The sequence below is a fragment of the Misgurnus anguillicaudatus genome, chromosome 7, assembly GCF_027580225.2.
Source record: "Misgurnus anguillicaudatus chromosome 7, ASM2758022v2, whole genome shotgun sequence".
Taxonomy (NCBI): Eukaryota; Metazoa; Chordata; class Actinopteri; order Cypriniformes; family Cobitidae; genus Misgurnus; species Misgurnus anguillicaudatus.
In genome coordinates, this window is record NC_073343.2 from 21989839 (window position 1) to 22007483 (window position 17645).

Here is a 17645-nt window from a genome sequence, read left to right on the forward strand (position 1 = left end):
TGCGAAATTGTGCCAGGGCCCCAGTTTTATAAAGTACATTAATTGATCATAAATTCTGTATAATTAAACCTCAGAAAAATAAGGCTACTAACCAAACAGCACAACATTGTATAATTTAATATGTTTTGTAATACACTTTTTATTGGGGGCGGGATAAATGTACATGGGGAGGGGGATTCGCTGAAAACGTTTGAGAACCACAGATTTATAATTATTGCATGGATTTAGATTTGATTCTGGTATGATCCTCCTCTGACGAAGCAAATCTGCTTATCTTTCTTAACAATCCCTTTTTTTCCAATTAAAGAGAAGTTGATTTGGGGAGCTGTTTAATGAGATCTGTCACCTCTTCAGTACAGGATTAATTTTGCTTAGGTGTGTTTGTGTGTGTGTGCAGGGATCGGAGATGGCGGTAATGAGCTTGGTATGGGGAAAGTTAAAGAAGCAGTTAAAGCACTCATGCCTAATGGCAGTCAGATTGCATGCGACGTGGCCGCTGACTTTGCCATCACTGCTGGTAAGTGTGATTTTGTGTGTTTCCTGCTAAAAAGGAAGAACCATCACCAATAACCTGCACTCTTAACACTGGAGAACACACAGGGTCAAATTTGGGCAATGTTAATTGCTACTATTCAAAATCTTCTTGGGTTTCCAGGGTTCAACAAACAAAAAAAATACATGGTTGTGTCGTATTTGAAGATATTTTAGTTTAACTTAACCCAGCGGTTGGCTTTGTCCATGTTTTACCCAAGCTTGTGTTGAAACAGCCCATCATTCAGGGAACTACACTAACCTTTTTCACTGGTGGCACTTGCGCTACTAACTTTTTCAGATACTGGCGCAAAATATGATTTGGTCGCACATATTTTTTTCAAGTTATATTAAGGCGCTCTGGTTAATAATGAACAATAATGAAACTGTATTGCATACAGATATGCTTTTTATTTTACTTGCCATCTTTTAAACCACATGCCGCCTTGTTTTCTTAAACGTTGCAGTCAGTGTTTCCCACAGATCTGAAATTTACTTGGTGGTGGTAGCCGGTAAAAAAGGGCAATTATTACCCACTGACAAATAGTGGTCTACTATACATGTGACGAAGAACTAATAATGTGTGACACAACACAATACTTTGATTTATTGAAAATTAATATTAATTTCACATTATATTTCATTAATCTAAACACTCCAAACTTTCTTTGCCATTAACAAAGCTGACACTGTTTGTCAAAGCACCACGAAAACACTTATGTTTTTGCACTGATATATGAAGCAATTAGACCCCTTTTATCAAACTCAATATAATACAATATAGTATATAATAGACAGTGCAGGTCTATAGATTATAAATGTGACTGATGTTATGACTGATGTTATAATGGTAATAATTTCTATTAAATAGGCACTTTTACTGCTTCTGCTCTATCTTTCTATTTCTCTCTTGCCGATTTAAAAAGCTTAATCCACTTATTATTTCAATATTATTATTCCACTTATTTTATTTTCAAATCTACTTGCTGTCCCGGTGACAAACTTTACATTGCTTTGCTCGTTTAGTGCAATGGGCTTGACATTAGCACTGCTTTTTTGCTGCAATCTGTGCAAACTTAATATGGATATGGTTTTAGAAAATATATGGTTTATTAATAATAAGATTATTAAAAACATGTGAGAAAGAAAACGCAGCGCGTGGTCGTAACAAGAACCATCGCCATAGAAACCGAAGGCACGCTAAACTGCACTCGAGCTTTAGCGCTCATGGCCGTTTTCCGATCGACTCGGGTTATAAACTCAATATTAATCAGACTTGGGACCCAAAGTAATTAAACTAGGACCTAACCGGACCCGACAGACCATTTAAAATATAAACCCGGAACCATACGGGTCCCGCGTCCACAGTGAAGAAAGACCTCTGCTCAAGTTCAGAAACATGGAAGACACTGCGCTTGCGTCGCGTCGCACCTAATAATTCATTGAGAAACAGCTGAGCACGCAAACGCAAACTGATGGGGAGAGACACGACGTGCTTTCACGCAAAATGAAGCCAACGTGTTGATGGCTCAGAGCACGTTATAAAACGTATTCTTAAAATCCACATTTATGTTTTAATAAATGCTCATAGTAAATCATAGCATATTGTCTAAAACATTAGGTAGCACATTTGCGACCCATTAAAAATTAGGGTCGCAACGGCAGTTCAAAAGGTCGCATATGCGACCATTTTGGTCGCAGTGTAGCTCCCTGTCATTATTTGTGTGTATGTATTCCCAGCATGTATATACAATGCAAATATATACAATAGTGTATATTGAGTTTGTCAGAGCTGTAAAGTCACAATGGGTATTCACACCAAATATCATTTATTACATTTACTGGTGAGAGCAGAGATGGTGAGGAAGTGTAGCAAAGAGGATCTGTCACTGTCTGGGGGGGAAGTATTACCCAATGCCTAACCAAAAGCCTTAACTTCCATTTAAATGTTCTCGTATTTCGCATGCAAGATTATGCCTAGAGAGCATATTTTTATAAAAATCTAATTCTTATAAAATACTATAGGTTATCTAGAAAAAATATACTGTAGCATGTATACTAATCTCTAATACTTTGCCCTATATTACAAAGCACTATTTTAAATCTATTAAAGATATTATGTGTGCTCGATTTCACTCACTTTTTCAATTGACCTTTAATGGCCATCCATATTTATTTTTCACTCTTTATTAAGATACAAAAAATACAGTAATTATGCACACAAAATTAAAAACAAAAAAATTTAATTCCTAAATGTCTTCTTTAGGCATCAGTCAGTATTTGAAGTGTTTTGCTCCAAAACGCAATAAATCCATTTTGACTAATTTGGGTAAAAATGTGTTTTCTATACCAATAAAGATGAAAACCACTGATTTCTGTTACAAACTTTCACATAGCATCTTTAGGTTATAATAACATTTAAAATTCAAATCCATAATTTGATTTTCAAAGATTTATTATAAAAACTGATAATTTTCTCCGCAAAATGCAATAAATCCATGAAGTTTTTTGTTCAAAATGCTATAAATCTATTAAATCAATATATAAATGTGCATTCATCTTTGCCATGTTATATTCATTTAGTTGACTAGTGGTATACACTAATTGAAAAAAACAGGCGCCCATAAATAAAATGCATTATTATTATTATTATTATTATTATATGATCTACGATCAGGAAGAATATGAAACATGGATTTTTGTTTGTTATATGTAATTAAACATATTGTAATGAGTTCAGATCACTGATCTATTTAAATTACTAGATTGCACATGACGTCACAATTGTGAAGCCGCCGTGCCACCATATTGGTATGCCCAAAAAGTTTATTAAATTAATAGGAGTTAGAGATTTTAATGATAAAACACTACTTTATCAATCTATATTTTCATATCTAAAGTCTTCCTGTTTATTATTACAATGCAAACTTTATAACCATGTACAAATGAAGAGTTTGGTTACAAAACACAATAAATCCATTTTGATTAATTTCGGTAAAAACGTGTTTTCAATACCAAGAAAGTGACAAGATGAAAACTACTATTTTCGATTACAAACTTTCACATAGCATCTTTAGGTTATTATAATACCATTAAAAATTCAAATTCATAATTTGATTTTCAAAAACTTATTATAGAAACGGATTATTTTTTCCACAAAATGCAATTAAAAAAATTATGGTATTAATCAAAACACATACTTTGTCATATTAAGAACCCTGTCATTGCGGCTGTCATTCTTGGAACGTCGCCGCTGAACTTTTTTGACAGCGATCAGCTGTAAAATGTTTTGGTCCTGCTTGATTTTTGTTGATTTCGAGTAAAATAATGGAAAGTTTTTCATAAGATCCCCTGGGGTCAATGTGTTAGCATGACAGAAGCTTGATGCTGCCGTGTGAGAACAAGCAACAGCCAGCATTTTTCTGTTGCCTGAGTGCCACTCGCGTAAATTATTCGATTTGGATGGCTTCCGTTTTCTCCACGCCACAGAAAACCTCTACAGTCAGGTTTATCAATGCCATCAAAAGCATTATTTTGTTTTTGTTTGTTTGTGGATCACAAAGTACAAAGAAGATAAGGAAAACTAGGATTCCGTGTGTATTTAACGCGCCACCATTGTTATTTACAATGCGTGGAATGGTGCGCTGTGATTTGTTTAAGTGGATTTATTGGATTCTGCAGAGAAGGAGGACTGGCGTTTATCGCGTTTTGGGAAAAACAGGGAAGATGACAGAATAACACTGCGGATATCGGATTTTGTGTAAAATTAAGAATTTACTTTTTAATGCTGACCAGATACAATACTGATTTTTTTGTGGTAACTAATTTTTTTTTTTTTGGAACCAAACTCTGTATTTAGTGTGACCTCTCTTGGTTTATTTTTTAAATATATAAAATAACAGACTCTCTGCTTTCAAACAAACAAAAATGCATAAAAAGGCAAATGAGTTGGAACGCTTTTTATTGTAGGTTCGAATAAAGAGATTTTACATGGGAACAGGAAAATGCACTGGAAGTTTTATCTGGACTGGACTCTACTAAACAATTATTGATCAGCATATGGTCAAGAGACTGTATTTACGTTTGTTCCTGCAAGGCTTCTGGGGCAGATGGTATGTCTAATAGAGCCCGACCGATAAAGGATTTTGAAGGCCGATACAGATACAAATGTGTGTTGGTTTTAAAATCCAATGTTCCGATATATCGGCCGATATATATATATATATATATATATATATATATATATATATATATATATATATATATATATATATATATATATATATATATATATATATATATATATTTTTTTTTTTTTAGAAACACACAACAAAACAGATTTCCCTAACATTAGTTATTTGTAGTTATTTATGCGTTTTAACTAAAATAATATGATAATGCATTTTAAAAAGAAACTTGTTTCTTTTATTGTCACAACAGAACAGAGGAACATCAAAAATTATTGACAGTAATAATTACAAAAAATAACGATGACATTATTAATATCATCATCATTTATATTATCAGTAAACAAGATAAAGGTCACTCCTAAATGTTTGTGTGTGTGTGTAATAATTAGTCCCTATATTGCTTTATAAGCTACCTTATAATTACCGTATATACCCGAATATAAGACGACCCCCCCCCCATTTTCCAAACTTATTTTTGGGTTTTCACCAGAAAATAATTTTATTTAAAAAAATGTATTATCTCTCTCTCTCTCTCTCTTTCTCTCTCTCTCTCTCTCTCTCTCTCTCTCTCTCTCTCTCTCTCTCTCTCTCTCTCCGCGTTAAATACACACGGAATCCTAGTTTTCCTTATCTTCTTTGTACTTTGTGATCCACAAACAAACAAAAACAAAATAATGCTCTCTCTCTCTCTCTCTCTCTCTCTCTCTCTCTCTCTCTGCATCTCACGCATTCACCTCTCTCTCTCTCTGTGTGTCTCTGTGTTTCGTCCGTTTTTTAAAAAATATTCATTTATCGGCCATTATGAATGCCGATACCGATGACCCAAAAAAAATTGCCCAAAATCGTCCGATTTTCCGTGAAGAACTAGCAGAAGCCTGGTGTCCATCTACCAGAAGTCTGTAGACACATACACAGCCCCCTCTATTTGAAAGAGTTCTATTATTATCCCTGTACCAGTAAAGCTTGTAAGGAGAATAATGGCTATCGTCCACTGGCATTGACCTCGATAGTAATGAAGTGTCTGGAGAAAATCATGATTAAATTAGTAAAAACTGAGGCCAGTAGTGTTTTAGATTCATTTCAATTTGCATATAGGAGTAATAGAAGAACAGAGGATGCTGCTATAGCCATTACACGTTTTATAAATAGGCATCTAGAGGACACTAGCTCGTCTTTAGTTCAGCTTTCATGTTGCAGCCGCATCTTTTAACTGCGATCCTTGAAGGATCTTAAAGTTCACCCTCTTATCATTAAATGGTATCACTCTTTTTTAACCAACCGTGTGGGCAGCAGGTTAGTGTTAATGGAACACTCTCTGAATTAAGAACTGTGAGCCTCAGGGTTGTGTTAGTTCACCCGTCTTGTTAACTTTGTATATGGATGGATGCAGAATGTGCTCCTCTAATAATTGTATCAGATGATACTGCAATTTTATTAAAAAAAAATGGGGACTTGAGAAGATTAGAAGATTTGAGAACTGGTGTGAAAACAACCTGGTCTCATCATATAAATATCTCGGTGTTCTTTTTGATGACTCACTAACAGGAAAATCCGTGTAGATAATCTCTTTATTAAGATACAACAAAGATTGCATTTTTTAAAGATTGCATTTATCAGATGTTGTATTACAGTATGGTTTGGGAATCTGCCTGTGTAGTCGAGATCAACGCTTTTACGGATGATACATGCTTGAAAAATTATTTAAGTAAAAGAATTGACATCATTCCTGCCTATGTATGAACACGCTACTGTAAGACACGCTGAGAAGATTGTCTGTGATTTATACCATGTTTTAAACATAGAGTATAAGTTGTTACCTTCTGCCAGGAGGTTTAAAGATCTTCGCTGCAGATTTAATAGATTCAAAAACTCTTTCATCCCGGTGTTTATAAAGTTGTTAAGTAGGGGCAGTATAATTTTATTTAATTATTATTCTGTGTTAGGGGTGTGATGAGATCTCATGCGAAATGAAATGAAATTATGTCACAAGATTTCTCGTGGCGGTGAAATGCTAGCCGTTTCTCAAACAAAACGGTGCATCCTTTGGAGGTCGCATTTGTAGACTGCATACTTCATAAAGACTGACTTATTACAGAATATTAACAATTATAAAGTTTACTATTATATTTAGTTCATCATAAATTGTTGTAATATGCTTATGACTTGCGAATGTAATGCTCAGTTGAAATAAACTGAAATAAACCAGGCTTGATGACGTATGCAGCCTGCACATGCAAACAACTGGAACATGCGTAATATTTTTATTACCAAAAAATATCAAAATACTTTATTATCAGTTAGCAAAAGAATTGTTGGGGACAGTGCTCGATTAGTAAAACATTTCAAAATAATGTGATTTCAGTTACTCATTCATTTGTTTTATAGTTGAGGATTTCTTAAAATGTCTCGTACTCGTGAATTAAGTGTCTCGTCACACACCTATTCTGTGTATTTGTGAATTGTGTTTATGATAATTATTTAATGTGTGTATTGTACGGCTGCAGCATGGGTGATAGCCCAAGAAAAATTTTCCCACGTGGGACAATAAAAGTTTACCTTACCTAACCTTACTTCTCAAATATGGAAAGGTTTCTTCAAAAGTAAAGTACAAAATTTTGAGCAAAAAGTTAGAATAAGTGCATTTTTGTAAAGAACTTTTGTTAGAGATCTGGGGTGCGTTCTCCGAAACTACCTTAACGCTACGTCGTTCTTAAGTTGTACCTTAAGCTGTACCTTATCGCTAATACGTGTTTTCCGAAACGTTCTTAGTTACGTATCACTTCTGTAAGTCGTTCGTTCGGAAGGTTGGTCTGGAGCACTCTTAGCTATACCTTATCCTAACACAGTCTCCCACATGATCTCCACTAGGGGCCATCACTTTCATAAAAGCTTACATTGTAGTCTATATAACTAAATATTTGTAAAAAAAAAAATGCAATACACTCCGTGTTTAATTAGGCAAATATTTTTATATTTAAAGAATAAAACATTTACATTTACATTACATTGATGGTTGTTAGATTTTTAATTATGTTTTCCAAAGGGAAATCAACTGCGAACTATTAAATGCTACATGATTAAGAAACTATTTAAAAAATATATTTTGGGTGATGGAGTTGGTGAAACTGGCAGCTATACAGCGAATCCTACTATTTCATTTGTGCATTTCATATCCGTTAAATCTTAGTCTAACGGCTAGTATTTTAGCTGCATAAATAAATCGGGTAAAATTACAAAAAAATAATTATGATTATTAATGTTAATTCGACTTTGCATCGAAGTTTTTTTAATGTTTTATAACTTTGAGGCAACTGCATGCCATATTCTTTATATACATTTAAAATAAACTGTGCACTTAATTACTGCTTGTATAGTCTAAGGTCAACACAATTTCCACATTAAAGCTAAACAAAGCTAAAATCTAAAGTAATCATAATATATATTTATAGGCTATTATATAATATTTGATATGTTATATTTAGACAGACAGGCTCCAGAAATGCGTCCATTAAGCTTTATCCGCATTGTTAACGCGCTACTTGTGCATACAGTGTCCAAGCACAATAAACGCGTGAACTAATGAACAACAGTTTGTTTTTATATATTTTACTGTGAGTGTAATGCACAGCCAAGTACTTGCACAACCCACTTTATTTCCCTGTGCAACGCATGGGAACCCCTAATATAAATGATCCTTTCAAGGCATAGCGGATGAATTGGAGCAGTTTAAACATGATACGTTTGGAAATAAAGTTGCGGGTTTTGCACGGGTTTGATAAAAAATATAAATGGTTGAATTTAGTTGTTTGCAATTTGAAATATTTTTAACAGATATTCCAAATAAATTTAACTTGAACTATTTCTAAAATGTTTCTTTAATAAAGAACACCGCTATCTCATAGCGCAGCGAAACCTATTACATAAAGGGAATAATTGATTGTCGAGCAATCGATATCAACCTATTCAGCAGCACCTCCACCATGGACAGCACCCGCTAAGGTCGAACTTAAGAAGGTTTACCTTAAGCAACATCCTAAGGTATAGTTCGGAGAACACACGTAGGAGAGGTATACCTGTAGTTAAGGTGTACCTTTTGAGTCTTCGTATCGCGCTAAGAGAGAACGTTATCGGAGAACGCACCCCAGATTTATAACGATGATCAAAACATACACAGAGTTTTTACTGTTTTTGAACCAGTGGATGCTTCAGTGTTGAGTAGTGGATAAAAGCAGAAGTGTAGATTACCGTAAAAACTCGTCAGGGAAGCGTCATTGGCAGGAAAGCGTTTTCACTTAATTGACAAGATAACTCGTCAATGGTGCGGAAAGAGTTAAAGGGACACTACTTTTTTTTGAAAATATTCTCATTTTCCAGCTTCCCTAGAGTTAAACATTATATTTTTGCTGTTTTGTAATGCATTCAGTCGATCTCCGGGTCTGGTGCCACCACTTTCGGCATGGCTTAGCATGGTCCATTGAATCTGATTAGACCATTAGCATCGTGCTAAAAAAATAACCAAAGAGTTTCAATATTTTTCCTATTTGGAGCTTGGCTCTTCTGTAGTTGCATCGTGTACAGAATGACGGAAAATTAGAAGTTGCGAGTTTCTAGGCAGATATGGCTGGGGGCTGTTCCCCTTATTCTGGCATAATAATCAAGGACTTTGCTGCTGTAACATGGCTGCAGCAGGCGCAATGATATTACGCAGCGCCTGAAAATAGTCCCCTGCTATTGAAAGTAGCCAAGGGGACTATTTTCGGGCAGTGAGTAATATCACTACGTCTGCTGCAGCCATGTTACGGCAGCAAAGTCCTTGATAATTACGACAGAATGAGAGTATAGTTCCTACCCATATCTGCCTAGAAAATCGCACCTTGTCTTAGTACACAACGCAACTACAGAAGAGTCAAGCTTTAAACAGAAAAAATATCGAAACTCTTTGGTTATTTTTAGCGTGATGCTAATGTTCTAATCAGATTCAATGGATTATGCTAAGCTATGCTAAAAGTGATACCGCCAGACCCAGAGATTGGCTGAATGGATTCCAAGGCTGTAAAAAAAATTAACTCTATGGGAGCTGGAAAATGTCCCTTTAACCTGACTGTTTAACCAGTTGTCTTTGTTTTAGCCATTTAAGCTTACATTTGAAAAATATTTCATTGACCTTTTATTAAAGGAATTGTCTACTCATTTTCAATATTAAAATATGTTATTACCTTAACTAAGAATTGTTGATACATCCCTCTATCATCTGTGTGCGTGCACGTAAGCGCTGGAGCGCGCTGCGACGCTTCGATAGCATTTAGCTTAGCCCCATTCATTCAATGGTACCATTTAGAGATAAAGTTAGAAGTGACCAAACACATCAACGTTTTTCCTATTTAAGACGAGTAGTTATACGAGCAAGTTAGCGCTTTTCTAAGCGGATTTAAAAGAGGAACTATATTTTATGGCGTATTAGCACTTTTGGGAGTACTTCGACTCGCCTGAAAAGTCCGCTCCCTTTCTCACTCTCATAATGGGAGAGGGAGAGTGTTACTGCGTCGAGTCGAAGTACTCCCAAAAGTGCTATTACGCCATAAAATATAGTTCCTCTTTTAAATCCGCTTAGAAAAGCGCTACGTTTTATTTTGTACCACCAAACTTGCTCGTATAACTACTCGTCTGAAATAGGAAAAACGTTGATGTGTTTGGTCACTTCTAACTTTATCTCTAAATGGTACCATTGAATGAATGGGGCTAAGCTAAATGCTATCGAAGCGTCGCAGCGCGCTCCAGCGCTTACGTGCACGCACACAGATGATAGAGGGATGTATCAACAGTTCTTAGTTAAGGTAATAACATATTTTAATATTGAAAATGAGTAGACTATTCCTTTAATGGCTTACAATTGATTTGTCTTATTTTTAAAGGCAGAGCAAATGTTGTATCCTGTTGATTCACGTACACAGCATTTTAGAGATTAAGGATGTGAAGCATCCCCAAAAGCCAAAGCCTTATTGCTTAATCTACTTGCTTTAAACTTAAATACTATCTGTCTCACAGTTATTGTCTTATGTCTTGTAGGAGTGTCCAACTGGGGCGGATACGGTGTGGCGTGTGCTTTGTATGTTCTGAATCTATGTTCAATACACCGCCGTTACATTCAAAGGGGCCTTGGTCTGCATCCCACACCTGAGCAACAGAGCCGGTGGACTGCCTGCTTACCCACCATAGCCAAGGTAAAAGCCCTTTAATTTAACACACACACACACACACACACACACAAAATTATTCAATGACAACAAAACCTTCATTTATGTTTTTTATCAAAAGCCACAAAGTTTGACTCACAAAGAAACCCTCACAACGGATTTTGTTGTGCGATTTGTGATAGCATCAGAGATCACGGCTGATTTGTAGAACACTGTTGGTGACTGCATGCATGCTGTTGACAGGAAACTGAGGCCCTAAGCAGGGGCCGTGCTCTATCCAGTAGAGATAACTGAGACTTAGACTAAATCTATAAGGACAGGGTAACATTAACGCTGGCCATTTTTATATTTGTGGTGAAGGGCAAGCCACTTCAGAACCTCTGCCAGCACAAGGTATAATTATCACGGCCACAAAGTCTGGAATGGACCTGTTAACCATATACTCGCATTCTTTTCAGTGAGCCCAAGTATTTGTGTCTGTCATGTTGTTGCTGCTAGTGGCCGTTGACGACAGACATTTTCCTGTTTTTAAAATTCCCATTTCCATTCATGGTACTTAAAAACAAAAGACCAGTACCATGAATCCATAAAGCTGCAAACTTCATACATACATGTGCTCACCCTGTGGTTTGTGTGGGTCCTATCAAAAAAGCACCGTCCTTCGGATGAGATGTTAAACCTGATGTCCTGAGTCTCTGTGGTCATTAAAAATCCCAGGATGTCTTTTGAAAAAGAGTAGTGGTGGGCCCCGGCATCAAGCCTACAGATCATCCCCTTATACACTCACCTAAAGGATTATTAGGAACACCATACTTATACTGTGTTTGACCCCCTTTCCCCTTCAGAACTGCTTTAATTCTATGTGGCATTGATTCAACAAGGTGCTGAAGGCATTCTTTATTGATAGGATAACATCTTACAGTTGATGGAGATTTGTGGGATGCACATCCAGGGCATGAAGCTCCCATTTCACCACATCCCAAAGATGCTCTATTGGGTTGAGATCTGGTGACTGTGGGGGCCATTTTAGTACAGTCAACTCATTGACATGTTCAAGAAACCAATTTGAAATTATTCGAGCTTTGTGACATGGTGCGTTATCCTGCTGGAAGTAGCCATCAGAGGATTGGTACATGGTGGTCACAAAGCGATGGACATGGTCAGAAACAATACTCAGGTAGGCCGTGGCATTTAAACGATGCCTAATTGGCACTTAGGGGCCTAAAGTGTGCCAAGAAAACACCCCACCCACCATTACACCACCACCACCAGCCTACACAGTAATAACAAGGCATGATGGATCCATGTTCTCATTCTGTTTACGCCAAATTCTGACTCTACCATCTGAATGTCTCAACAGAAATCGAGACTCATCAGACCAGGCAACATTTTTCCAGTCTTCAACTGTCTAATTTTGGTAAGCTTGTGCAAATTGTAGCCTCTTTTTTTATTTGTAGTGAAGATGAGTGGTACCTGGTGGGGTCTTCTGCTGTTGTAGCCCATCCGCCTCAAGGTTGTGCGTGTTGTGGCTTCACAAATGCTATGCTGCATACCTCGGTTGTAACGAGTGGTTATTTCAGTCAAAGTTGCTCTTCTATCAGCTTGAATCAGTCGGCCCATTCTCCTCTGACCTCTAGCATCAACAAGGCATTTTCGCCCACAGGACTGCCGCATACTGGATGTTTTTCCCTTTTCACACCATTCTTCGTAAACCCTAGAAATGGTTGTGCGTGAAAATCCCAGTAACTGAGCAGATTGTGAAATACTCAGACCGGCCCGTCTGGCACCAACAACCATGCCACACTCAAAAATGCTTAAATCACCTTTCTTTCCCATTCTGACATTCAGTTTGGAGTTTGTCTTGACTAGGACCACACCCCATAATGCATTTAAGCAACTGCCATGTGATTGGTTGATTAGATAACTGCATTAATGAGAAATTGAACAGGTGTTCCTAATGATCCTTTAGGTGAGTGTATACTAATTGGTGATATTACTAATTGGTCTCCTCTCCACTAATAAGCTGGTGTGTGGTGGGCGTTCTGGCACAATATGGCTGCTGTCACATCATTCAGGTGGATGCTTCACATTGGTGGTGGTTCAGAAGAATCCCCCTTTCATATATAAAGCACTTTGAGTGCTGCAGAAAAGCGCTATACAGAATAAATGTAACTTATTGTTATTATTATACTGTATAAATGTGTTGCTTTGATAAATAGGAAGAAGAAATGCTCCACATTTTGGTGAAATACGGCGTTCGCAGTGGTAAGACGGCAAACCTGGGACTGGAGGTGGATGGATTGACTTTTCACCCGTACCATTCGGACATCATACAGCGGCTTAGAGATCTCACCCTGCAGGCAGCATGATGTATTGTCTTGTGTGCGGGTTTAACAGATGAACAAGATACAGATCTTTGACCAGTCAAAGCTTGACTCGTGTAAATATGTGTGAGTAATCTCACTCTTCTCCACAAAAAAACCCCAAAGTGTAACTGACAAGCTGCGTTGGTAACCTTTTGCTCTTTTATCTGTGTTTCATTGTATGTGGTACCACCCTATTCAGTATAGATGTGAAGTCAGTTTGTCAATGCAGGAAACCAATGAGGTATTAGTATGTAGTTCACACTATTTGCACACCTAAGCCAAACATAAAATGTATCTCAATTATAACAAAATATTAAACCAATTGGTATCTGCAAACAAATGATGATATACTAAGCGGATGTATGAAGTCCTCTTAATTTCTAAGAGTAGTTTATCTTATTAAATGTGGACATGTTTTAATGATGTTGGGCCAACCAGATATTGTTTTAATAGTTTGTTTTATTTTATTGTTCAAATATGCAACTATGTGCACTTGCAACATATGGTATTTTATATGTAATGATTGTAATACCTTGTGGCTTAAGGGCATGAAGAATACTGTACATATTGGGGTGGTTTCCTGGACAGGGCTTATCCTAGTCCCAGACTAAAATGTATGTTTCATCTGCCTTAATTTAAAAACATATTGCACTGACATATCTTAACATACATCAGTGTCACTGTTTTGCCTCAAGATGCACACCAGTATTGTTTTTTGTAAGCTATGTTCGTAAAAATTACTTAAATTGTCCAAATATAACTAAGGCCTAGTATTGGATTAACCTACCCAGTCTCATGTAGATGCGTATAAATAGCACGAAGTGTAAAAATCGTGCAATACATATGCCAAATTCCACTTTGGCGTGCGTGTGATGCGCCGGTCCTTCCCATTCACTTGAACGGTGCATCTTTTTTTGTCGTTTTATTTATTGGTTTCTCCATTTTTTTCTGTTTTTTTAAACCATTTTCGTTTAGGGTTAGATTTTAGATTTGCTTAATGAGGTTATTTAATATACAGGTTTCTCCATGTTTTTGTCCATATTTAAGCCATGGTCGCTTGGAGTTGGGTTTAGAGTTGGGGTTTGGGTTAGGATGTCATTTTTATATAACAAAAAGTTGTTCTAACCCTAAACCCAAGCGAAAATGGTAAAAAATAGCAACAAAATTGAGAAACCAATAAATAAAGCGACAAAGGAGATGCACCGTTTGGGTGAATGGGAAGGACTGGCGTGTCATGTGCACGCCAGGGTGGAGTTTGGCGTGTGTGTTGCGCGATTTTTGCACTTCGTGCTAATACGCAACTCCGTGAGACTGGGTTGGGATTAACCTAAACCCTGTCTGGGAAACTGCCCCATAGTGTTCAAATTGGTTTGAAGTCTTTGTTTTAGTCCTTGTAATCTACTTTCTACAACTAAACTACAGTTAGTACTGCTAAATCATAGGTTATTTTTGAAAAATTTGAGACTGTTTTGATAGGCAATGAATGTAACCGATTTGCAGGTCATACTAATACTTGTACTTGTATTTCGTAATACTACCATATGTCTTATAGATTTAATAATTGTTCTGTGTATTTGCCTGTACTAATCTCTAACAAAGCACCTTCACAGTAAATACAATGCAGGATTGTGAAAAGCACTATAGAAATAAATTTAAATTTTGAAAAAATTACCTTGTGCCATGATTTAGTCCAGTATTCGAGATGACTGAGAAGAGCAAATCTATAAGGGACATGGTGGCATTAATGCTGGATATTTTAATATGTTTACCGAACCAAACAAAAATGGTATTAAAATAGTTAATTCATAATTAAACAGCATTACTCAAAAATGTCATTGTACTGTATCACTTCAAGCCAAGGTATTGAAAAGTATTGAAATATGTAAAAAAAAAAAATCTGTTTATTCTGTTAAATTACTATACTATTAAAATACTTTTTATTCAGGCCCGTCGGCAAAGGGGGGCATTAAGGAGTCGTGCCCCTCCAGATGACACAACCTGCCCCCCCCCAATCTTATGGTTAAATTTATTTTTGAAGGTAAAAAAGTTACCTTCTTTGTAAGTAAATGTTATCTTCATTAGTATTTAACCACAGAAAACGCACTACTGATTTCTACAACGGTAACTTAAAAAACGATCTTTAAAATTTAAATCATATAATTTGACACATTGTTACATTAAACGTAATAATATAAAACATTATCATATGAAACAAAATAATATTTAGAATAAAACATCACCAAAATAGCCCCGTAATCCTTTCTTAGACTCACCTTATTATTTATTCAAATACAACAGCCAATGGCAAGTCTGCAGCAGCAAACCTTTCAATACGTTTATATTTCGTATCAGACGTTCTGTTTATTAAAATAGGAGTTTGGTGTAGTATGGTACATAGTAGATTTACATGATATAAGATGGTTGTACAGTAAGCATACAGTATTGTAGGTTTAGATGTCACTCGTATTCCTTTGGCGTTTTTTTGGTTTTAACTGTAACTTAACGTTAGTAAAACCATGGTTAATTTTCGTAAGGGCCAGCTAGTTATTGCTGGGTATTGTGCCATCATCAGCTCATGTCTGAAAAAAACTCACGCGCAAAAATCAACATGAGAGGAAATATTGAGTTCTAATGAGATTTCTCGTGATCCGCTGCGATAATTTTAAGGTGAGTACACTTTTATATGCTGCAGCATATCACGTTTGTTTTATTGCTACCCGCTAATGTATTGTTGCTATTGCTTTGTTGGTGGAACTGTTACATCTTGAGGTAACTTATGTATTTTGTTGTCCTTGACCTTGACTGGACTTGTATTGGTCTATTTAAATGCGTTCAGTCATCATATTTCAGAATATTAACAATTATAAACTTGACTACTATTATTAGTTATTCGTAAATTGTTGTAATATGGTTATGATTTGCGAATGTAATGCTCAGTTAACTTAAATAAACCAGGCTTGTTTACGTATGAAGCATGCATATGCGACCTCCAGAGGCAGCCTTCGGGTTGAGAAACGGCCAGTTTCTCACTTTATGATGTGTGCCCCATGAAAACAAAATGCCCCCCGTATGTTCTGACGACGGCCCTGTTTTTATTTAATGTATTAGCAGCTGTTTTAATTCAAAATGGTGCTACATAACACATACATTTTTTGGAATTTGTATATTATTACTGACCTTCAACCAACCAAAGTTCAACCAAAATCAACAGCACAGAAGATCATCCCAGAAACGCCTAGTCAAATAAACAGTGGACTTATAATAAGGCTGGCTGGTTACACCAACACAACAAGCATGAAAATAAATATAGGCTATTTAAAATAGTAAAGGATATGGTTTAGTGGGAAAATGTCTTAGGCTTTAAGTATAATTACTATAGCCTACTGTATGAAGGCCTCTGTTTATGCAACTTTTATAAAGTTTTGTTTTCTATAGTTAAGCTTCAGAAAAAAACTGTTAAATCTGATGAAAAATTCCCAAAACTTTATACGGTATGCTTGGCCAATTGTTAGCTAATTGTTGAGTTTAGAGTATTGGGTTAGCAGGTTTGATTCCCAAGGAACACATGATAATAAATGCACTGTAACTCGGTTTTGTGTTAAATGCCAGTTTACTTTACTCTCAAATGTCTCAATTTCCCATAATGTAGCCACACAGGCAAAGATAATGTGTATCCAAAGATCCCATCATAAGTTACCTAAGACACCACACTGGAGGTAAAGACACCTGTCAACAACACAAAGAAAATGTTTTCCAGAAGATTTGGAATCTTTCAATTTTAGGAAGGTGAAATTGGATAAGCAGTAAACAGAACTTCAGCAAGTACTTTTGTGCAAATGTGTGACCCTATTTGTGAAATTGAAACTAAAGTCTAATAATCATTAGATCATAATAATGAGATTATGAACATTAAAGTTTGATTTCAATCATTTATTTCACTATTACACGCCTCGTTGGAATGCTTGATTCTGATTGGCCAGTCGCTACATTTGCAGTTTTGTTATTTCCACATAACAATTAAACACTGCAAGTAACCCAGATGCTGCAAATTATTTTGAGAGGTAGAGTTTAATATTATACAAAAAATAAATATAAATGTGTCTTTTAATAACACTTATGACATTTTATTTACATACATTATATTAAACCAAAGAGTGTGTTTGTGACATTTAAATGTCTTGTCTTATTTAAAAAATAAAAGGTTTTCCTCACTGCATTTGTTAAAAATGAGCTAGTAAAATATTTCAAATCAATATTTAATGTTCCTTATTTTACTTATGAGGTAAATATTCATGTAATAAGTGTCATAATGTTATCATGAAATATCCCCTAGACATTATCCCTTACTTCATTTCAATCTTTGA

General features: G+C 35.9%; 1 protein-coding gene across 7 annotated transcripts in view; it reads left to right on the plus strand.

Annotated features, from left to right (window-relative positions):
• LOC129417005 (D-glutamate cyclase, mitochondrial) overlaps nt 1–14064 on the plus strand; it is a 32441-nt gene extending 18377 nt beyond the window's left edge. For all 7 annotated transcript variants that reach the window (XM_073869577.1, XM_073869575.1, XM_073869579.1 and 4 more), the window contains 3 exons: nt 398–517; nt 10788–10942; nt 13135–14064. In XM_073869577.1, the coding sequence (XP_073725678.1) occupies nt 398–517; nt 10788–10942; nt 13135–13284 (425 nt within the window). In that variant the 3' untranslated portion in view covers nt 13285–14064. The remainder of the gene's footprint in view (nt 1–397; nt 518–10787; nt 10943–13134) is intronic.
• Nucleotides 14065–17645: the final 3581 nt, after the last annotated feature.